The 23,780-nt window shown below is 49.1% G+C and overlaps 1 protein-coding gene across 1 annotated transcript in view; it reads right to left on the bottom strand.

Moving 5' to 3' along the window:
* The window catches only part of elk4 (ETS transcription factor ELK4), a 67,137-nt gene that overhangs the window by 19,448 nt on the left and 23,909 nt on the right, over positions 1-23,780 (bottom strand). The window contains exons 2-4 of the mRNA XM_086011051.1: positions 13,320-13,541; positions 9,785-10,633; positions 6,422-6,538 (exon numbers count right to left, since the gene is read on the bottom strand). Coding sequence (XP_085867177.1) covers positions 6,422-6,538; positions 9,785-10,633; positions 13,320-13,535 — 1,182 coding nt within the window. The 5' untranslated portion in view covers positions 13,536-13,541. The remainder of the gene's footprint in view (positions 1-6,421; positions 6,539-9,784; positions 10,634-13,319; positions 13,542-23,780) is intronic.

Below are 23,780 nucleotides of genomic sequence, written 5' to 3'. Positions count from 1 at the left end.
TAACCCGCACATCTTTGGACTGTGGGAGGAAACCGGAGCACCCGGAGGAAACCCACGCAAACACGGGGAGAATGTGCAAACTCCACACAGACAGTCACCCGAGGCCGGATTTGAACCCGGGTCCCTGGCGCTGTGAGGCAACAGTGCTAACCACTATGCCACCGTGCCTATACTCTCTGGAGTTTAGAAGAATGAGAGGGGATCTCATTGAATCATACAAGATTCTGAGCAGGATTGACAGGGTAGATGCTGAGAGGTTGTTTCCCCTGGCTTGGGAGTCTAGAACTAGGGGGGCATAGTCTCAGGATAAGGGCTTGGCCATTTAAGACTGAGATGTGGAGGAATTTCTTCACTCAGAGGATTGTGAACCTTTGGAATTCTCCACACCAGAGGGCTCGGGGTGATCAGTCGTTGAGTATATTCACGGCTGAGATCGATAGATTTTTGGACTCCAGGGGAATCACGGGATATGGGGATCGGGCGGGAAAGTGGAGATGAGGTCGATGATCAGCCATGATCTTATTGAATGGTGGAGTAGGCTCGAGGGGCCGTATGGCCGACTCCTGCTTCTAATGCTTATGTTATGTTCTAACCACTCTCTGTGTAAAGAAGCAATGGGGAGGCGGGTTTGGAGGTGGGACTGCCGGGAAAATGGCAGAATCTGGGGGTGGGTACCCATCCCGCCCCCAAGCCATCTTCCTAGGAGGCGGGTAGCCGACCCGTGCTGGGTCCCATCTCCTGGAGGCGGAAAGGGGATTACAGGTAGTTAACAAGCAGTTAAGAGGATTATCCCCATTTTTCCATCAGATGTGCGGGCTTCCCGATGTCGGGAAACCCTGCCAGGGTCACCGAGGCGAGCAGTGGGTCTGTGGGGGTGAGAGGGGTCCAAAAGTGCGCTGTGGAGGTGAGTGATGGGTGCAAGTGTGGAGGGGTAAGTATGTGAGATGAGTGGAAAGTGTTAGAAAAAGTTTACTTACCTTTGTTTCTTTCTGCAGGCTTCAACCGTTGGGGATCCGGAGGCTCCGACATCTCAATGGCAGAGATGACGGAATGGCTGCTACATTCTCCGATGCAACAGCCATCTGTTTTCTGCTCAGGAAATAGGTTTGGTGAGCCTGGAGTACAAGAACTCACCAAACAACAGAGATTGTCAGTGTTTGATAGCTTCTCAAAGCTGTCAAACGATGACAATTCATTTTTGACAGATGAAACATCATACGCTGACGTTCTCGGTCACTGGCTTCCCCTTAATTGGCCTGCTAAGCCTGCTGGGTGGGTTTAACAAGGTAAATCAAGGGAAAATAGCGTGGGTTGGTCAGACGTCGTTGGGGGCGGGACTGAAACCCGACAAGCAGCAGTCCCGCCCCCAACACGCCCCCATTGGCAAAAATCACCCCCATGAGTTCATTCATCCAGACATAACCCTACAGTCCCCAATTTCAACATTCAATTGTTTCTTAAACAATCCCAGAGTTGTCACTCCACTATTCTACGCCGGGAGTCTATTCCACACATCGATCACTCTTTGGGTGCGGATGAATTTCCTGACATCACTCTTAAGTTTACCTTTTATTAGTTTGAACCTGTGACCCCTTGCAAATGAATTGAAAGTAATATTCCAGATTTACCTTCTCCATACCATTTACTATCTCATATACTGGATGAGATGTTAAACCCAGGCCCCGTTTTCCCTCTGAAGTGAATGTAAAAGATCCCATGGCACTATTCGAAGAAGAGCAGGGGAGCTCGCCGGCCAATATCATTCAGCCAACATCACTAAAAGAACAGATTAACTGGTCGCGGCTGTTTTGTGGGATCTTGCTGTGCACAAATTAGAGGCCGGGCTTCCTACATTACAACAATGACTGCACTTAAAAAAAAAAAGTACTTAATTGGCTGTAAATTGCTTTGGGACATCCTGTGGTCATGAAAGGCGCTATATTAATGCAAGTTAATCCAAAAAAATATATTCCACTGAGAAGAAAAGGGTGTAAAAGAAAAGACAGCCATCCGTGGCTAAGTAAAGAAATTAAGGATAGTATTCGACTAAAAACAAGGGCATATAAGGTAGCCAAATCTAGTGGGAGGATAGAGGATTGGGAAAACTTTAAAAGACAGCAAAAAATAACAAAAAGATTGATTAAGAAAGGGAAGATAGATTATGAAAGTAAATTAGCAAAAAATATAAAAACAGATAGTAAGAGTTTTTATAGTTATATAAAAAGAAAAAGGGTGGCTAAAGTAAATGTTGGTCCCTTAGAGGATGAGACCGGGAAATTAATGGTGGGAAATATGGAGATGGCAAAAACACTGAATGAATATTTTATATCAGTCTTTACAGTAGAAGACACTAAGAATATCCCAACACTGGACAAACAGGGGGCTAAAGGGGGGGGAGGAGCTAAACACGATCAAAATCACTAAGGAAGTGGTACTCGGTAAAATAATGGGACTCAAGGCGGATAAATCACCTGGACCTGATGGCTTACATCCTAGGGTCTTGAGGGAAGTGGCGGTAGGGATTGTGGATGCATTGGTAATAATTTTCCAAAACTCCCTGGACTCGGCAAAGGTCCCGGCAGACTGGAAAACTGCTAATGTAACACCCTTATTTAAAAAGGGCAGTAGACAGAAGGCTAGAAACTATAGACCGGTTAGCCTAACATCTGTGGTAGGTAAAATTTTGGAGTCCATTATTAAGGAGACAGTAACAGGACATTTGGATAATCATAATTTAATAGGACAAAGTCAGCATGGTTTTATGAAGGGGAAGTCATGTTTGACAAATTTGCTGGAGTTCTTTGAGGAAGTAACATACAGGGTGGATAAAGGGGAACCAGTGGACGTAGTGTATTTAGACTTCCAAAAGGCATTTGACAAGGTGCCACACAAAAGATTATTGCTTAAGATAAAAAATCACGGGATTGGGGGTAATATTCTGGCATGGATAGAGGATTGGCTATCTAACAGAAGGCAGAGAGTTGGGATAAATGGTTCATTCTCAGACTGGCAATCAGTAACTAGTGGTGTTCCGCAGGGGTCAGTGCTGGGTCCCCAACTCTTTACAATCTATATTAACGATTTGGAGGAGGGGACCGAGTGTAACATATCAAAGTTTGCAGATGATACTAAGATGGGAGGGAAAGTAGTGAGTGAGGAGGACATAAAAAACCTGCAAGGGGACATAGACAGGCTAAGTAAGTGGGCAGAGATTTGGCAGATGGAATACAATACTGGAAAGTGTGAGGTTATGCACTTTGGCAGGAAAAATCGTAGAGCAAGTTATTATCTTAATGGCAAGAAACTGGAAAGTACTGAAGTACAAAGGGATCTGGGGGTCCTGGTGCACGAAACTCAAAAGGTTAGTATGCAGGTGCAGCAAGTGATTAAGAAGGCCAATGGAATGTTGGCTTTCATTGCTGGGGGGATAGAATATAAAAATAGGGAGGTATTGCTTCAGTTGTACAAGGTATTGGTGAGACCGCATCTGGAATACTGCATACAGTTTTGGTGTCCATACTTAAGAAAGGACATACTTGCTCTCGAGTCAGTACAAAGAAGGTTCACTCGGTTAATCCCGGGGATGAGGGGATGGACATATGAGGAGTGGTTGAGTAGATTGGGACTCTACTCATTGGAGTTCAGAAGAATGAGAGGCGATCTTATTGAAACATATAAGATTGTGAAGGGGTTGGATCGGGTGGATGCGGGGAGGGTGTTCCCGATGATGGGTGAAACTAGAACTAGGGGGCATAGTCTTAGAATAAGGGGCTGCTCTTTCAAAACTGAGATGAGGAGGAACTACTTCACTCAGAGGGTGGTAGGTCCATGGAATATGCTGCCCCAAAAAGCTGTAGAAGCTACATCATTACATAAATTTAAACAGAAATAGACAGTTTCCTAGAAGTAAAGGGAATTAAGGGTTACGGGGAGCGGGCAGGAATTTGGACATGAGTCTAGGTTCGGATCGGTCATGGCCCTGTGGGTAGCGGAGCGGGCCCAGGGGCCGTGTAGCCTGATCCTGCTCCTATTTCGTGTGTCTAATTCTGTTAGATTCAGGAGATGGTTCTGTGATAGTGGATTGGCGGTTAGGATCAGATCAGCCATGATCTTATTGAATGGCGGAGCAGGCTCGAGGGGCCGATTGGCCTACTCCTGCTCCTATTTCTTATGTTCTTATGTAAGTTCTTTCTGTATAACATCACCTCTCAGGTGCCTCTGTTTCAGGATGGTAAACCCAAGGAGTAGAAACTCGTCTTGGGCGGAAGCACAAAGCGCGTAGTATCGCAAGGGCCGCCTGTTGTCCGCCCCGCCCAATAGTCAGTCTCATTGAAATCAGTGGGACTGAATATCGGGAGGGATGTATAACAAACGGCCTGTGTGATTCCATCCCAAGGTGAATTTTCACCCTCATTTCTCTCCAGACTTCAAGTTCAGCCCCTAGGGATCAACCACCAAGGCTCTTCCCTCCACACCCGCTCGTGCTTGACTGTCTCCCCTTTGTCCCTGCACTGACTCTCGTGCTTGACTGTCTCCCCGCACTGACTCTCGTGCTTGACTGTCTCCCCGCACTGACTCTCGTGCTTGACTGTCTCCCCTTTGTCCCTGCACTGACTCTCGTGCTTGACTGTCTCCCCACACTGACTCTCGTGCTTGACTGTCTCCCCGCACTGACTCTCGTGCTTGACTGTCTCCCCTTTGCCCCTGCACTGACTCTCGTGCTTGACTGTCTCCCCTTTGTCCCTGCACTGACTCTCGTGCTTGACTGTCTCCCTGCACTGACTCTCGTGCTTGACTGTCTCCCCTTTGTCCCTGCACTGACTCTCGTGCTTGACTGTCTCCCCTTTGTCCCTGCACTGACTCTCGTGCTTGACTGTCTCCCTGCACTGACTCTCGTGCTTGACTGTCTCCCCTTTGTCCCCGCACTGACTCTCGTGCTTGACTGTCTCCCCTTTGTCCCTGCACTGACTCTCGTGCTTGACTGTCTCCCCTTTGTCCCTGCACTGACTCTCGTGCTCGACTGTCTCCCCTTTGTCCCCGCACTGACTCTCGTGCTCGACTGTCTCCCCTTTGTCCCCGCACTGACTCTCGTGCTCGACTGTCTCCCCTTTGTCCCCGCACTGACTCTCGTGCTCGACTGTCTCCCCTTTGTCCCCGCACTGACTCTCGTGCTCGACTGTCTCCCCTTTGTCCCCGCACTGACTCTCGTGCTCGACTGTCTCCCCTTTGTCCCCGCACTGACTCTCGTGCTCGACTGTCTCCCCTTTGTCCCCGCACTGACTCTCGTGCTCGACTGTCTCCCCTTTGTCCCTGCACTGACTCTCGTGCGCGACTGTCTCCCCTTTGTCCCTGCACTGACTCTCGTGCTCGACTGTCTCCCCTTTGTCCCTGCACTGACTCTCGTGCTCGACTGTCTCCCCTTTGTCCCTGCACTGACTCTCGTGCTTGACTGTCTCCCCTTTGTCCCCGCACTGACTCTCGTGCTCGACTGTCTCCCCTTTGTCCCTGCACTGACTCTCGTGCTCGACTGTCTCCCCTTTGTCCCTGCACTGACTCTCGTGCTTGACTGTCTCCCTGCACTGACTCTCGTGCTTGACTGTCTCCCCTTTGTCCCCGCACTGACTCTCGTGCTCGACTGTCTCCCCTTTGTCCCTGCACTGACTCTCGTGCTTGACTGTCTCCCCGCACTGACTCTCGTGCTTGACTGTCTCCCCTTTGTCCCCGCACTGACTCTCGTGCTCGACTGTCTCCCCTTTGTCCCTGCACTGACTCTCGTGCTTGACTGTCTCCCCGCACTGACTCTCGTGCTTGACTGTCTCCCCTTTGTCCCTGCACTGACTCTCATGCTTGACTGTCTCCCCTTTGTCCCCGCACTGACTCTCGTGCTTGACTGTCTCCCCTTTGTCCCCGCACTGACTCTCGTGCTCGACTGTCTCCCCTTTGTCCCCGCACTGACTCTCGTGCTCGACTGCCTCCCCTTTGTCCCTGCACTGACTCTCGTTGGCCCTCAGCCTCGCGGTTACTGGCAGCTCCCCAGTACCTCGCCTGCTTCACAAGTGATTCCAGTCAGAGAGTGACGGAAGGTCTGTGCCACCAATAGGGGCCTCAAAGCCAACCTCGCTCCAGTTCTCAGCTTAAGTCAAGGCAAGTGGAATTTCCGACAGGGATTGCTGGATAGAGATCAGAAACCTTGGCTGTTTCTTTCTCCCCCTCCTTAGCCCAGGACACCAGGGGGCAACTGATGCACTCCAGTGGCGATCGGCCACCTCAGCACAGACTGGGCAGTCTGACCTGGGATCCTGGTGCTTTGTATAATCCCACCAGATGGCGCATCTTTCCACTGAGTTATTGGCAGTGCCGGGGCCTTAAATAGTCAATCAATTCAATCAATCAATCAGGAGAGCCCGCTACCAATACTTACTTGAAATAACGTGCTGGTTCCAGGTAATCGGGCTGGACTGAGAGTGGCCACAGGAGAAAGGGTACTCCAGAAATGGATGCTGGAGAGTAACGGACTGGGAGTCAGTAAGAATGGAGTCTGAAACGAAAAACACAAGATTAGAATTTTGTCACCAGCTACAGATAAAAGGAGCAAATTCACCGATCCAGCGTGGTCAAGAAGCACTTCTTCACACAAAGGGTGGTGGAAATCTGGAACTCTCTCCCCCAAAGGGCGGTGGATGCTGGGGGGCAGTTGGAGCTTTCGAGACGGAGATGGGTAGGCTTTTGTTGGGCAAGGGTATAAAGGGATATGGAGCAAAGGCGGCTAAATGGGGTTGAGGTGCAGATCAGCCGTGATCTGATTGAATGGAGGAGTGGGCTCGAGGGGCTGAGTGGGCTCGAGGGGCTGAGTGGGCTCGAGGGGCTGAGTGGGCTGAATGGGCTCGAGGGGCTGAATGGGCTCGAAGGGCTGAATGGGCTCGAGGGGCTGAATGGGCTCGAGGGGCTGAATGGGCTCGAGGGGCTGAGTGGGCTCGAGGGGCTGAGTGGGCTCGAGGGGCTGAATGGGCTCGAGGGGCTGAATGGGCTGAGTGGGCTCGAGGGGCTGAGTGGGCTCGAGGGGCTGAGTGGGCTCGAGGGGCTGAGTGGGCTCGAGGGGCTGAGTGGGCTCGAGGGGCTGAATGGGCTCGAGGGGCTGAGTGGGCTTGAGGGGCTGAGTGGGCTCGAGGGGCTGAGTGGGCTCGAGGGGCTGAATGGCCTCCTCCTGCTCCTATGTTCCAGTGGGGACATGTGATCAAAGGGAGCACGGGTCAGAGACAGAGGTACAAGCACTGTCTGCCACGACAAAGCTAACGGAATATTGGATTTGATGGCAAGAGGTATAGAACATAAAAGTCAGGATGCAATGTTGAATCTATTTAAAACCTTACTAAGACCACACTTGGAGGACTGGGCACAGTTTTGGGCTCCACACTATAGGAAGGATGTCGAGGCAGTGAAGAGGGTACAGCACAGATCCACTCAGGTACCTCACAGGAGCGAAATCATTGCAAAATCAGACACCAAGCCACATATAGAGATATTAGAAATTCGGGTCCCCACGGGTGAGTACGCTCTGGGTACTCACACGTAGGGCCAACGAAAGTGCCGGTTTCGTGGATGCACTGCACATGCATAGGAAACCGGAACTTCTGTTCCCTTGAAGGAAGGCGTTCACAGGTCAAACGCGTGCGCCGGAGAGGCAGCGCGTAGACCTTGAACTTCCGTTTTTTTTTACAGGTTTCTCCGGGAGGGTAAGTCTCCAGCAGCTGCGCGTTTAAAAAGCAGTCGCAAGGCCTGCTTTTAACAAGGTAAGTGGTGAATTAAGTAAAATTAAAACATTTTTTCCACAGGTTTATTATTTTTAAATACTTTAAAGAAAGGTAACTTTATTTTAGCTCCGTTAAAAATTGTAATTAATTTTTTCACAATTTAAATTATCATTTAAAATACTTATTTTATGTAATTTATAGTTATTTTAAAAATGTGATTTAAAAAAAAAAATTATTTGAAGTTTTAGTTAGGTTTTGGGGCCGATCTCTATTCTTAGATTTGACAGCACTTCCTGTCAAATTTATGAATGGAGATTCCCTGCTACGATTGGCTCTCCATGGCCCACGTGATCCCAGGGGACGCTTCGAACTAACTGCGCCCCTGGGATACGCAAGCACTGCGTGTCGGCAGCTGGAGGAGGCTCAGGATCGGAATCCCACGCGGGCCCACAACACAACGGCAGGCGTGCTAGGTAAGTGCAGGTCGGGGGCTTGCACCCGCGGGAAGCCTCCGACCCGAATTTCTGGGCCATTAGGACAGGTGAACAAAGGTTTGTTCAATAGAGGTAAGTTTGAAGGAGAGACTTAAAAGGAGAGAGTTGGAAGAGGCGGAGCGGTTTAGGTAGGGGAATTCCAGAGCTTAGGGCAATCAATCACCCAGTCGGGCATCCACCCAACCATTTATCGAATCCAGTAAGCGGTCAATCAAAATATGTGATGAAATGTGTGTCGACGACAAGCAACAAAGGTCAGCAATGGGATTGCTGGTCAATAGAGTGGTAAACTCAGGCCAGAATTCCCTAGGTTTTTAAGCAGATCCACGGACTCCCAGGCTGCCAGTAATTCCTGCGGTCTGGACGAGTCAGTGATTCACGTGTACGCAGAGTGTGAGAGGTTGCAGCCCCTCCTTTCACTATTTGAAGGGGCTGCTCCTCGATTTCTGGCTGCACTTCAGTCCCACGCTCCTGATCTTTGGTCACCCGGTGCGGAGGGGAGCGGGCAGGTCGGAGGACCTCCTCGTAGAGACTGCTCCTGGGCCTGGCCAAGGTGGTCATTAACAGGTCCAGGCAGTGGGCAGTCGAGGGGGTCGTTCGGCCCGGCTGCCTGCCTCTCTGCCGCGGCCATGTTCGTGCCCGGGTGGCCCTGGAGATGGAGCACGCCCGAGGCCTTCTGCAACCGGTGGGCACCGGAGGGACTGGAGTGCATTGAAGACACCAGGAACATTATGATATAATTTGATAAGTTTCCTTTTGTTTTACTTATAATTTGGAGTTTATTGTTTGTGACCCTTTAAAAATAGGATACTTTATTAGAGCATAAGAACATAAGAAATAGGAGCAGGAATAGGCCCCTTGGCCCCTCGAGCCTGCTCCGCCATTCAATAAGATCATGGCTGATCTTGGGCTCAAAGCCACTTCCCTGCCCGCTCCCCATAACCCTTCATTCCCTTATCTTGCAAAAATCTGTCTATCTCCACCTTAAATGTATTTAATGACCCAGCCTCCACGGCTCTCTGGGGCAGAGAATTCCACAGATTTACGACCCTCTGAGAGAATTTGATTTCGACTGATAACACTGATTTTGTAGATAGTGAGAGACAGTTTCCCCTGGCTGGGGAGTCTAGAACCAGGGGTCACAGTCTCAGGATAAGGGGTCGGCCATTTAGGACTGAGATGGGGAAAAATCTTTTCACTCAGAGGGTTGTGAATCGTTGGAATTCTCTACCCCAGAGGGCTGTGGAGGCTCAGTCATTGAGTATATTCAAGACTGAGAGCGATAGATTTTTGGACTCTGAATCAAGGGATATGGAGATCAGGTGGGAAAGTGGAGTTGAGGCAGAAGATCAGCCATGATCTCACTGAATGGCGGAGCAGGCTCGAAGGGCCGTATTGCCGACTCCTGCTCCTATTTCTTATGTTCTTGTTGACAATGTCATCCTAATTAGCATTTTTAAAGAGTTAGACCAGAATTCCCATTAGACTCGACAGGAAATAGACATGGTGCCTGAAGAGCATTCTGCCATGATCACTGACCTGGGTTAAGTAGGCAGGTGTTAGCGATGCTGCCGGGAGGGGAGGACTTGGCAAGGCCAGAGGGCTCGGGTCACTGCTGGTAATGACCAGTGCGGGGGCGAGTTCCAGTCCCTTGGGCTTCTTCGACCTGCCCTTCTGATGTCTGGCTTCTGGATGGTCCAGCGACGGGTCTTCCCCGTCCGAGGAGAGCTCCAGAGACTGCGTCAGGCCGTCCGACGGACTGGCGGCCAGCTCGGGCTCCACGGGTAAGCTGGTGGACGGATCCAGGGAGGAGGTCAGGATGGGCGAGCCGGGGCTCAAGGGGAGAGGCGCAGAGGGCGAGACGGAGGAGACGGGCGGAGTCGTGGTGAAAGATGGCACGACGTTCGGCGCTGACGGGGACTCTTCCGTTGACGCCGGCTGCGGCGAGGCCACCGTGACTGAGGGCATCGCCGCAGGTTCGACCGCAGGGACCGGCTGCAGCCTTTTAGGTGGGTTGGTTACAAATTTAATCACAGTCACTGGCTCCTGATACGGTGGCCTCTTCTTCTCCTCTGGCAGTTTCTCAGCAGGGTTCTCGATTTTAATGGACTTAAAGATGTTCGGGTTGGTTTGCAACGAGTTCAAGGTGAAGGATGAGTACAGCCCTGAGCGGATGTAATCGTTACGGCTGGAAATCTTGGAGGAGGACGGGGCTGCTTTCTCCTGGCTGTGGTTCTCTTTGTCCTTCTGTGGTCTACTCATTTCAGGCAAGCTGGTTTCCAGCCCATTCTCAGCCCTGCCCACCATGTTGAGGTCCATGTTTAATACCTCTGGATAGCACACAAACTTATACACAAATTTCTGCCCATTCACCTTCTTAATAATATTCTGCAGATTAAACAAAAAAAAAACACAATGAAGGAAAGAAGTTAACGCTTCTAGAATTCCATTTCTCCCTGCCCGAAACACGCCTTTTCTTTTAGATGTGAATCACAGAATAGTGCAGCACCGAAGGAGGCCATTCGGCCCATCGAGTCTGCGCCGGCTCTTTCGAAGAGCAATCAGTTAGTCCCACTCTCCCGCTCTTTCCCCATATCCCTGCAATTTTTCTCCTTCAAGTACAGGAAACTTTGGTTTATCCGAAGGTTGTATGTCCGGAATACTCGATCTAACGGCAAAAATCAGGAGCCGTTTTCTGTAAGTTTTTTTAGATCTCGTTCTTTTTTTTTTCCCAGTCAGGCACTGCAAGGTCTGTAGCTGTAGCAGCAGCTTCAGCTAGAGACGCTTGCAGCTGCAGCCGACTCTTTAGAAGCTGTTGCTAAGCAACAGTGTTTGTTGTCAGATACGGAGATGAAAACCTCCGTATGCTTCAACATTAACTTTGTATGTCCGGCAGTTTTGATAGATCGGCAACACGCCGGTCCCGTCGGTGCCGGATATCACAAAGTTTCCTGTATTTATCTAATTCCCTTTTGAAGGTTCCTATTGAATCTGTATCCACCACCCTTTCAGGCAGCGCATTCCAAATCCTAATCACCCGCTGCGTATCGTGGCTTTTGTACTCTGTGCCTCTATTTATAAAGCCCACCATCCCATCTGCTTTATTAACTGCTTTGTAAATTACCGCAGGAGTCTCCGTCCACATGAATCATTTACATGGAAACAAGAGTGACATTCACAACAACGATTCCAGGGATGTAGAACTTAGGAACAGGAGGAGGCCATTCAGCCCCTCGAGCCTGTTCCGCCATTCAATGAGATCATGGCTGATCTGTATCCTAACTCCATCGACCCACCTTGGAACCATACCCCTTAATACCCTTGTCTAGCAAAAATCTATCGTTCTCAGATTGAAAATTATTAATTGATCTCACATCTACTGCTTTTTGCGAGAGTTCCACATTTCTACCACCCTTTGCATGAAGACGTGTTTCCTAACTTCTCTCCTGAATGGCCTGCCTCTGATTTTAAGGTCATGTCCCCCTTGTCTTAGACTCCCTCACTAGCAGAAAAAGTTTCTCTCTAGCTACTCTATCAATTCCTTTCAAAATCCTAAAAACCTCAATCAAAACACCCCTTAACCTTCTATATTCCAGGGACTACAAGTTTATATAATCTCTCTGCATAATCTAACCCTTGGAGCCCTGGTATCATTCAGTTACGTGGAGAGACTAGAGAAGCTGGGGTTATTCTCCTTATAACACAGAAGGTTAAGGGGAGATTTAATAGAGGTGTTCAAAATGATGAAGGGTTTTGATAGAGTAAATAAGGAGAAACTGTTTGCACTGGTGGGAGGGTCGGTAACCAGAGATCACAGATTTAAGATAATTGGCAAAAGAACCAGAGGGGAGATGAGGAGACATTTTATTACCCAGCGAGTTGTTGTGATCTGGAATGCGCTGCCTGAAAGGGCCGTGGAAGCAGATTCAATAGTAACTTTCAAAAGTGCACTGGATATATAATGTTTACGGAGGTCACTGACCATCATCAAAGACCCTACCCACCTCAGCCACAGTCTGTTCGCCCCCCTGCCATCTGGGAGACGCTACAGATGCATTCACACCCGAACGACCAGATTTAGGAACAGCTTCTTTCCCAAGGCTGTCATCCTACTGAACTCCACAAATAAACTCTAAAGCCTGCACATCTGCCAATGCACTTTATTATGTTTATGTTAATATACTACAAGCCAAATGAATGTTGAATGTTTAAATGTCAATCTAAATGTACACTCTCGGGAGCCGCAAGCCTACATTTCGTTGTACTGCACTTGTGCACTAACAATGACAATAAAGTTGATTATTATTATTAAAAGGAAAAATTTGCAGGGCTACGGGGAAAGAGCAGGGAGTGGGTGGAACTAATTGGATCGCTCTTTCCAAAAGCCGGCACAGGTTCTTTTGCCGATTATCTGAAATCTGTGTCCTCTGACTACCGACCCTCCCGACATCCCCATTACTCCCCCGGCACTGATTTCAGGTGGTGAATCTTTGGAATTCTCTACCCCAGGGCGCTGTGGAGGCTGAGTCATTGAGTATATTCAAGGCTGAGATTGATAGATTTCTGGACACTAAAGGGAAGCAAGGGAATGGGGATCGGGCGGGAAGGTGGAGTTGAGGTCGAAGATCAGCCTTGATCTTAGTGAATGGCGGAGCAGGCTGGAGGGGCCGTGTTATAACCGGGTGGTTAAGGTCCAAATAAGGGATATAAGTGAGACTTCAGGAACTCAAAACTCTGCTTTTAATTTACACAGAACCAGGAGAGAACAGAGCTCTCACAACTACAGGCATGCACATCAATTCAACTGCACGAGCAATCTAAGATGGTGGATCCTATGATGTCATTCTACCCATAATGCAATTTTACCTTAAGACTAGTAATTATAATCCCCTTAGCATTTGTCTCCCTCTGGTGGACAACTTAAGCATTACATCCGAGATTACTATAGGCCGTATCACTCGCTCCTGCTCCTAATTCTTATGTAATAGGTTTGAAAAAGAACGGTGGTCTTGTTTGCCTCGGACATTTGCAACGAAGCAGTCAGTTTGCTTGAAGTAAAAATAATGACCTGTACCTTGTCGTAATAATATCGCAGCGCTCTACTCAGCTTATCGTAATTCATGTTGGGTTTGTTTTTGCGATATCCCCACAGTTTGGCCACGTCCTCAGCCTTGAGCAGTTTGAACTCCCCATCGTCGGATGTCCAGCAGATCAGGTGGTCGTTCTTAGGCTCCAGGAGAAGCTGCAGCAGGAATTGCCACAGCGTGACGGTGCTGTCCATGCCTGGCATTGCCACCTGTGGAACAGGCAGGAGAACCGGTTAAAGAGAAAGCTCTGATTTTAAGGGTTGCGCCCCCTTGTCGGAGAACTGGGTAAAGAGAAAGCGCTAATTTTAAGGGTAGTGTCCCCTTGTCCTAGACGCCCCCAATCATTCAGGGTTTGGAGCAAATATACGGCAACTGTGGCTTCTGTCTCAACAACAACAGGTTGCATTTATATAGCGCCTTTAATGTAGTAAAACGTCCCAAGACATTATCACAGGAGCGATTATCAAACAAAATTTGACACCGAGCCACATAAGGAGATATTAGGACGGGTGACCAAAAGCTTGGTCAAAGAGGTAGGTTTTAAGGAGCGTCTTAAAGGAGGAGAGAGAGGTAGGGAGGTTTAGGGAGGGAATTCCAGAGCTTAGGGCCCAGGCAGCTGAAGGCACGGCCACCAATGGTGGAGCGATTAAAATCGGGGATATTCAAAAGGTCAAGATTAGAGAAGCGCAGATATCTCGGAGGGTTGTAGGGCTGGAGGAGGTTACAGAGATATGGAGGGGTGAGGCCATGGAGGGATTTGAAAACAAGGATGAGAATTTTGAAATCGAGGTGTTGCTTAACCGGGAGCCAGTGTAGGTCAGTGAGCACAGGGGGTGATGGGAGAACGGGACTTGGCGCGAGTTAGGACACGGGTAGCAGAGTTTTGGATCACCTCAAGTTTACAAAGGGTTGAACGTGGGAGGGAGGCCAGGAGTGCGTTGGAATCATCAAGTCTAGAGGTAACAAAGGTATGTTTTAGTAAGAGAGACTTGGCTGGTGCACACGAGGGAGTTGGTCCATAACCAACATTAGTAAGAGTAAAATTTCTCCAGTTACATGTATCAGCCCCCCAGCCAGTGACACTTCACCAGTGTCGCCTTTGAGGTTTGTGTGTCTCCCGCCCAATGTGGCAACCTGCAGTCAACAAACTTTCTCAACAGTAAAGAAGAACTTACTCTTATATCGCACCATTTCAGGTGCTCAGGACAACCCAAAGCGCTTCACAGCCAGTGATGCACATTTTGAAGTTGTAGGAAACACAGCAGCCAATTTGTGCACAGCAAGCTCCCACAAACATCAATGAGATAAATGACCAGACAATCTGTTTTTTTAATGTTGTTGATTGAGGGTTAAATATTGGTCAGGACAGCGGGGAGAACTGCCCTGCTCTTCTTCAAAATAGTGCCGCAGGGTCTTTTACAGCCACCCGAGAGGGCAGACGGGGCCTCGGTTTAACGTCTCATCGGAAATTTTGTTTGATAACGCTCCTGTGAAGCGCCTTGGGATATTTTACTATTTAAAGGCGCTATATAAATACAGGCTGTTGATCAAAGCAAAATAAAAAATGGAAAATGCTGGTAACGCTGGGTGGGTCAGTCAGCACCTGTAAAGAGAGGAAGGTTAGGCCAATGTTCCAGGAACACGAGATGAGAGAGACAGAGTGGTGCAGAGAAAGGGAAGGAGAATGCTTGTGGGAGAGAGAGAGAGAAAAGGGGGAGAGAAAAAAGACAAGAGAGATGGGCGGGGAGACACAGAGGATAGTGAGAGGAGATGGAGAACGGGAGGAAGGAAAAGGGGGAAAATAGGGAAAGCGAGAGGGGCAGGGAAGCAAAGGAGAGAAACAGAGGGGCAACGACCATGAAACAGAAACTAAAAGGAAGCAGAGGGGGGAGTAAATAAAGAGCCAAAATAAAATAAAAACACGCTAAATGTTGGAAATCTGAAGCAAAAATAGAAAACAGTGGAATAACGAGCAGGCCAGTCACAATGTGACAGTGGAAAGCGAGATTGACGCGTCACATGAGACCTTGTATCAGAAGCAGAGACGTTAACCTGTCTCACTCAGACGCTGACTGCTTTTATTTCTTGAAGGTGGCTGCAGTGCTGCCATTCGGCCACTAGATGGGATTCGGTAAACAATTCATAGAATCATAGAATGATACGGCACGGGGGGGGGGAGGCCATTCGGCCCATCGTGCCTGTGCTGGCTCTCTGAAAGAGCAGCTGTGCTCAGTCTCACAATCCCCGCTTTTTCTTCGTAACCCTGTCAGTTCCTCCTCCTCCAGAACCCGTCCAACTCCCCTTTAACATTATTGATGGAATCGGCTTCCACCTCCTTCTCAGGTCGAGCGTTCCCGATCCCGACAACTCTCTGAGTGAAAACATTTCTCCTCATCTCCCCTCATCGATGACCTCTGGTTACTGACCCACTCGCCAGAGGGAATATTTTTTTCCCCTATTTATTCGATCAAAACCTCTCATCATCTTGAAAACCTCTGTTAGGTCACCTCTTAACCTTCTCTGTTCCAAGGAGAACGATTCTACCTTTTCCAAGCCCTCCTCATAACTGAAGTCCCTCCTGGTAACATCCTGATATAACCCTCCTCTGTACCCTTTCTAAGGCCTTTACATCTTTTCTGAAGTACGGTGCCAAAACTGTCCACAATACTCCAGCTGAGGCCCAACCAGTGATTTATAAAGTTCGAGCCTGATCTCTGCTTTTTATATAGATATAAGGGGTAAGCCATTTAGGACAGAGATAAGGAGGAATTTCTTCACCCAGACAGTGGTGAACCTGTGGAATTCTCTACCACAGAAGGCAGTTGAGGCCAATTCATTAAATATATTCAAGAAGGAGTTAGATACATTTCTTAAGGCTAAAGGGATCAAGGGATATGGGGAGAAGGCAGGGACAGGGCACTGAATTTGGACGATCAGCCATGATCTCATTGAATGGCGGAGCAGGCTCGAGGGGCCGAATGGCCTACTCCTGCTCCTATCTTCTATGTTTCTATATTCTCCGAGGGAAGAGCGAGAAGATATGAAGACAACAACATTGGAGTCATCAACTGCAGGGACCTGTACAATTCCTGCCTAAAATGAAACCTGAAGTGGACTGGGCAGCATTCTGTTGGAGGATCTTACACTTCCAGGCCGCAGGTAGTCTGTCAACTGCACACTGCTCCCTCAACCCTGTGAGGGGAACTGAGGGAACTTAACCTATAATACAGAGGAGCTCACAGAGATGGGGGGGGGGGGAAGGGGGGGGCAAGGTCATGGAGGATTTTGAATACAAGGGTGAGAACTTTAAAAGTCGAGGTGTTGCCGGACCAGGAGCCAGTGTAGGTCAGCGAGCACAGGGGGGTGATGGGTGAACGGGACTTGGTGCGAGTTAGGACACGGGGCAGTGAGCACAGGGGGGTGATGGGTGAACGGGACTGGGTGCGAGTTAGGACACGGGGCAGTGAGCACAGGGGGGTGATGGGTGAACGGGACTGGGTGCGAGTTAGGACACGGGGCAGTGAGCACAGGGGGTGATGGGTGAACGGGACTTGGAGTGAGTTAGGACACGGGGCAGTGAGCACAGGGGGGTGATGGGTGAACGGGACTTGGTGCGAGTTAGGGCACGGGGCAGTGAGCACAGGGGGGTGATGGGTGAACGGGACTTGGTGCAAGTTAGGACACGGGGCAGTGAGCACAGGGGGTGATGGGTGAACGGGACTTGGAGTGAGTTAGGACACGGGGCAGTGAGCACAGGGGGTGATGGGTGAACGGGACTGGGTGTGAGTTAGAACACGGGGCAGTGAGCACAGGGGGTGATGGGTGAACGGGACTTGGTGCGAGTTAGGACACGGGGCAGTGAGCACAGGGGGTGATGGGTGAATGGGACTGGGTGCGAGTTAGGACACGGGGCAGTGAGCACAGGGGGGTGATGGGTGAACGGGACTGGGTGTGAGTTAGGACACGGGGCAGTGAGCACAGGGGGTGATGGGTGAACGGGACTGGGTGTGAGTTAGGACACGGGGCAGTGAGCACAGGGGGTGATGGGTGAACGGGACTGGGTGTGAGTTAGGACACGGGGCAGTGAGCACAGGGGTGTGATGGGTGAACGGGACTGGGTGTGAGTTAGGACACGGGGCAGTGAGCACAGGGGGGTGATGGGTGAACGGGACTTGGTGCGAGTTAGGACACGGGGCAGTGAGCACAGGGGGGTGATGGGTGAACGGGACTTGGTGCGAGTTAGGACATGGGCAGCAGAGTTTTAAATGAGCTCAAGGTTATGGAAGCTGGAAGACGGGAAGCCAGCCAGGAGAAGCACTGGAAAAGAGCCTATTTTGATTGATTCCCAAATTCCCAAAAGACGTTTGGCATTTAAAGGGTTAAAGAGCTGGAGGTTTGGTGCACGAGATACAAACCTAAAATAAACGTAAATTTTGATCTTCAAGCCAGGGCAGTGACAACAGCTGAATCACAGGCAAGCTAATGTATCGAGAAATTCGTCACAAAGGGATTAAGCTGAGTCGGAATTACATGGCTGCGTCTAATAATAAATTCATCCAGACTCCATTGTGTGACTGAATGACCATTGGCCCCTGCTGGGATCGCTCGACTGAGATTGACTTGAAGCAGCTCTGATTCATGGTCACAAAAAAAATAATAATCCGGCTTTTATCAAAAAGAACCTGCATTTATATAGCCCCTTTCAAGACCACCGGACGTCCCAAAGCGCTTTACAGCCAATGAAGTACTTTTGGAGTGTAGTCACTGTTGTAATGTAGGAAACGCAGCAGCCAATTTGCACACAGCAAGCTCCCACAAACAGCAATGTGATAATGACCAGATCATGTTTTTCGTGATGCTGGCTGAGGCATTTGTTACCTCTCGACTTGACTATTCCAATGCTCCCTGGCTGGCCTCCCACATTCTACCCTACGTAAACTTGAGGTGATCCAAAACTCGGCTGCCCGTGTCCTAAATCACACCAAGTCCCGTTCACCCATCACCCCTGTGCTCGCTGACCTACATTGGCTCCCAGTTAAGCAACGCCTCGATTTCAAAATTCTCATCCTTGTTTTCGAATCCCTCCATGGCCTCGCCCCTCCCTATCTCTGTAATCTCCTTCAGTCCCACAACCGTCCACCTCCCGAGATATCTGCGCTCCTCTAATTCTGCCCTCTACAGCATCCCTGATTATAATCGCTCAACCTTTGGTGGCCGTGCCTTCTGTTGCCTGGGCCCTAAGCTCTGGAATTCCCTGCCTAAACCTCTCTACCTCTCTTTCCTCCTTTAAGACACTCCTTAATACCTACCTCTTTGACGAAGCTTTTGGTCATCTGGCCTAATTTCTTCTTATGTGGCTCGGTGTCAAATTTTCTGTCTATAATATTCCTGTGAAGCGCCTTGGGATGTTTTACTATGTTAAAGGCGCTACATAAATACAAGTTGTTGTTTTTGTTGTTGATAAATAATGGCTAGGATACTGGGGAGAACACCCCCCCCTGCTCTTCTTCGAAATCGTGCCGTGGAATCTTTTATGTCCACCTGAGAGGGCAGGCGGGGCCTTGGTTTAACGTCTCATCTGAAAGACGGCACCTGCGACAGAGCAGCACTCCACTGGGAGTGTCTGCCTGAATTTTGTGCTCACGTCTCTGGAGTGGGGATTTGAACCCACAACCTTCTGACTCAGAGGCAAGAGTGCTGCCACTGAGCCAAGACTGACACCGAAAGAATGCTAACAAACCAGGATTATAGACTAGTCGCTGAACATGCTCACCAAATGCCAGAACCAGCAGGGTACAGGGAAACTGGAGCTGTTTTGATAGAACAGTCAAACCGCAAGCTGATCAAAGAGGTTGTAGATTTTTATATTAACCTCAGGCAGGATACAGACTTAAACATGTTTACAGCCTGTTACTTAATGGTAGAACTGAAAAAACGAACTTTGCCGATGTTCAAAGTTAAACATTATTGTTAAGTTGAACTGCGCTGGGCAATGTTGCTGGAACTCTGAACATGTTATACTTCACTAAGTTGAATGTAGTCATTGTGATTCCAAAGCCAGTTATCTGGCCTGACACTCCAGTGCAGTGCTGAGGGAGTGCTGCACTGTCGGAGGTGCCATCTTTCGGATGAAACATTAAACTGAGGCCCCGTCTGCTCTCTCAGGTGGACGTAAAAGATCCCATTTCGAAGAAGAGCAGGGGAGTTCTGCCTGGTGTCCTGGGGCCAATATTTATCCCTCAACCAACATCACTAAAAATAGATTATTTGGTCATTATCACATTGCTGTTTGTGGGAGCTTGCTGTGCGCAAATTGGCTTGCCGCGTTTCCTACATTACAACAGTGACTACACTTCAAAAAGTACTTCATTGGCTGTAAAGCGCTTTGGGACGTTCCAAGGTCGTGAAAGGTGCTGGAGAAATGCAAGTTCTTTCTTTTTATCGTTCTGTTTCTGATGCCCATTGTCCTTAAGTAGAAATAGTGTAATAAAGTATTGGTGGGTTAAACAAGTTGTGTCCCTGGTATCTCTCCAGTTGAGCCAGTCTGCGCTCGGCTGGTGATCAAACTGTGATGGGATCCTTTAAATTGGGCTGGTGTATGTCGAATGATTCAACAGCCATATCGGGCTTTCCACATTAAAAACAACCTAAATCCCGATCCATTATCCACCCCCCCCCCCCACCCCTCCTCTCTCCTCCCAGAGAACGCTTCAGAGACTCAGCGAGGCTGAAGCTTCCTCGGACAACAGCGGGGTCGCATGTGCGTATCCAGTCCCCATCCACTTCCTCGCGAAATATCCTTTGTATAAAAGCACAAGTATACCGAATAAAGCGAGGAAGAGGACGGCCAATAGTTAAGGGCTTGGCTGGTGCTCAAATATTCCACAGCCCAAGGGTAAATATCTGCCAGCTGGTGCCAATAACTGTTGTGTTCGCAACTTTGGAGTAAACATCACCAAACTAAATATAGAACGGACAGAGCAAACAGCCGTGCTGTGGCACGCTGGGAGTAGCGTTATGCCGGGAGCAGCTTTGCGCCCCTTCATTTTGCAATATGTCGGTGAGCAACAGAATTACCGAATATTGCAGCTAATTTATTAACTGGAAGTTTGATAGCGACACTCCTTAAATAGGATTACACGGGATATACGGCAGAGAAACAGGCCATTCGGCCCAACCAGTCCATGCCGGTGTTTATGCTCCACTCGAGTCTCCTCCCGTCTTTCCTCATCAAAATCTATCAGCATAACCCTCTATTCCCTCTCCCTCATACGCTTGTCCAGCCTCCCCTTAAATGCATCTGTACTATTCGTTTCAACCACTCCCTGTGGTAGCGAGTTCCACATTCTCACCACTCTCTGGGTAAAGAAGTTTCCTCTGAATTCCCTATTGGATTTCTTGGTGACTATCTTATATTGATGGCCTCTAGTTATGCTCTTCCCCACAAGTGGAAACATTCTCTCTGTATCCACTCTATCAAAACCTTTCATATTTTTGAAGACCTCTATCCGGTCGCCCTTCAGCCTTCTCTTTCCAAGAGAAAAAGAGCCCCAGCCTGTTCATCCTTTCCTGGTAGGTATAGGGTTAAAGGGGTAACTCGGAGACTGTGCATTGCAGACTGAACAGCACGGTTTTGCCAGTCATTCAGAACGACCCCAAGACTCCCCCTCCCTAGGGTTGCCATCTCCTCCGGGACTGTCCTGGAGTCTCTAGGGATTGAAGATTAATCTCCCGGACACCGCTGCCAGCAAAACATGGGAAAAAGATCATAGGGGCGTTGGAAAAAAGTGTTTTTTTTTTAAAAAAGGTCTCTTTGAATACTTTTGATTATTAGTTTTAAAAAATATATTGGAGATGGAGAAAATAAAGCTGTTTGATTGGGCGGGTCAGTTGGTGGCAGGAGGTCTTGTGAAGAAACCTCCAGGTATTACATCCAATCCCAGTTGGCAACCCAACCCCTCCCTGATGTTTGATTCTCCTTTTTTTCAAACCCATTTAATAATCACAGATGGTGTGGTTTCTGTTATCATGCTCACCTCACCTCAGGAACTCTGCTCCAGGCGGCTGCACGACAGCTGTGCTCGGCAAGCGAGGAATTGTGTAAGGCAACCGTGAGGTGATTCCTGTTATAATTCATTCTCAGGGTGTGGGCATCGCCGGCAAGGCCGGTATTTATGGCCCATCTCCCAGTTGCCCCGAGAAAGTGGCGGCGGTGGGCCGTCTTCTTCAACCAGTGTTCGCGGTTTCATCCAGCGGAGTGGTTTACAAGGCCAACATCAGAGGGCAGTTAAGAGTCAACCACGTTGGGTGAGGGACTTTAAAAAAAAATTTGCATATGAAAATTCGGTGTACAAAATTATGAGGGGCATAGATAGGGTAGATAGAAAGGAACATTTCCCCTTAGTAGAGGGGTCAATAACCAGGGGGCATAGTTTCAAGGTAAGGGGCAGGAGGTTTAGAGGGGATTTGAGGAAAAACTTTTTCACCCAGAGGGTGGTTGGAATCTGGAACTCACTGCCTGAAAGGGTGGTAGAGGCCGAAGGGCCTCTTTCTGTGCTGTATAATTCTATGACTCTATGATGTGGGTGTTGCTGGCAAGGCCAGCATTTATTGCCCATCCCTAATTGCCCTCGAGAAGGTGGTGGTGAGCCGCCTTCTTGAACTGCTGTAGTCCATGTGGTGAAGGTACTCCCACAGTGCTGCTAGGGAGGGAGTTCCAGGATTTTGACCCAGCGACGAGGAAGGAACGGCGATATACTTCTAAGTCAGGATGGTGTGTGACTTGGAGGGGAACTTGGAGATGGTGGTGTTCCCATGTGCCTGCTGCCTTTGTCCTTCTAGGTGGAAGAGGTCGCGGGTTTTGGAGGTGCTGCCGAAGAAGCCTTGGCAAGTAGCTGCAGTGCATCTTGTAGATGGTACACACTGCAGCCACGGTACACCAGTGGTGGAGGGAGTGAATGTTTAAGGTGGTGGATGGGGTGCCAATCAAGTGGGCTGCTTAGTCCTGGATGGTGTCGAGCTTCTTGAGTGTTGTTGGAGCTGTACTCATCCAGGCAAGTGGAGAGTATTCCATCACACTCCTGACTTGTGCTGGAGTCACATATAGGCCCAGACTGTGTAAGGACGGCAGGTTTCCTTCCCTATGGACATTAGTGAACCGGTTGGGTTTTTATGACAATCTGACAGATTCATGGTCACTTTTACTAATAATAGTTTTTTTTTAAAAAACAGAATTCAAAATCTCAAATTGCCATGGTGGGGATTTGAACTACTCTTCTGGATTATTAATCCAGGCTTCTGGATTACGAGTCCACTCTGAGTCATACAAATGAGGAAATTCTCAGACTTGATCCCCGGACTGCGCTAAATTAGCGAGACTCAGCTATGGCCAATGCTACAGGTCCTACCTCGGTGCCCCGGAGCTGGGTGGAGGGGCAAAGAACATCAACCAAGGTTCCTGCCAACATTCGCTGTAAACTGCGCATTGTTCTGCACGGCCTGTTTCTTTTACAGAATCATAGAATGGTTACAGTACAGTAGGGAGCCATTCGGCCCATCGGGTCCGTGCCAGCTCTCTGCAGGAGCACTTCAGCTAATCCCACTCCCCAACGCTTTCTCTGTAGCCCTGCAATTTTTTTTTTTACTTTCAGGTACTTATCCAATTCCCTTTTGAAAGCTATGATTGAATCTGCCTCCACTACCCTTTCATTGATACATATAAGATTCTGAGGGGGCTGGGACAGGGTGGATGCCGGGAGGATGTTTCTCCTCGTGGGGGAATCTAGAACTAGGGGGCATAGTTTCAGAATAAGGGGTCACCCATTTAAAACGGAAATGAGGAGGAATTTCTTCTCTCAGAGGGTCGTGAACCTTTGGAATTCTCGGCCCCGGAGAGCTGTGGAGGCGGAGTCAGTGAATATATTCAAGGCGGAGATAGACAGGTGTTTGAGCAACAGGGGAGTCGAGGGTTTTGGGGAGCGGGCGGGAGAGTGGAGTTGAGGCCAAGATCAGATCGGCCATGATCTTATTGAATGGCGGAGCAGGCTCGAGGAGCCGAATGGCCGACTCCTGCTCCTATTTCTTATGTTCTTATGTTCCCTTTCAGGCAGTGCTTTCCAGATCCTAACCACTCGCTGCGTAAAAAAGTTTTCCCTCATCTCACCTTTGGATCTTCTGCCAACCACCTTAAATCTGTGTCCTCTGGTTCTCGATCCTTCCGCCAATGGGAACCGTTTCTCTCTATCTACTCTGTCCAGACCCCTCATGATTTTGAACACCTCGATCAAATCTCCTCTCAACCTTCTCTGCTCTAAGGAGGACAACCCCAGCTTCTCCAGTCTATCCACATAACTGAAGTCCCTCATCCCTGGAACCATTCTTGTAGATCTTTTCTGCACCCTCCCTAAGGCCTTCACATCCTTCCTAAAGTGCAGTGCCCAGAATTGGAC

This window comes from Somniosus microcephalus, chromosome 18, assembly GCF_052327205.1.
Source record: "Somniosus microcephalus isolate GS21.2 chromosome 18, FLI_Smic_1.0, whole genome shotgun sequence".
In the NCBI taxonomy this organism is placed as follows: Eukaryota; Metazoa; Chordata; class Chondrichthyes; order Squaliformes; family Somniosidae; genus Somniosus; species Somniosus microcephalus.
Note: the sequence above shows the minus strand (reverse complement) of the source record. Positions and strands in the feature narration are given on the sequence as shown.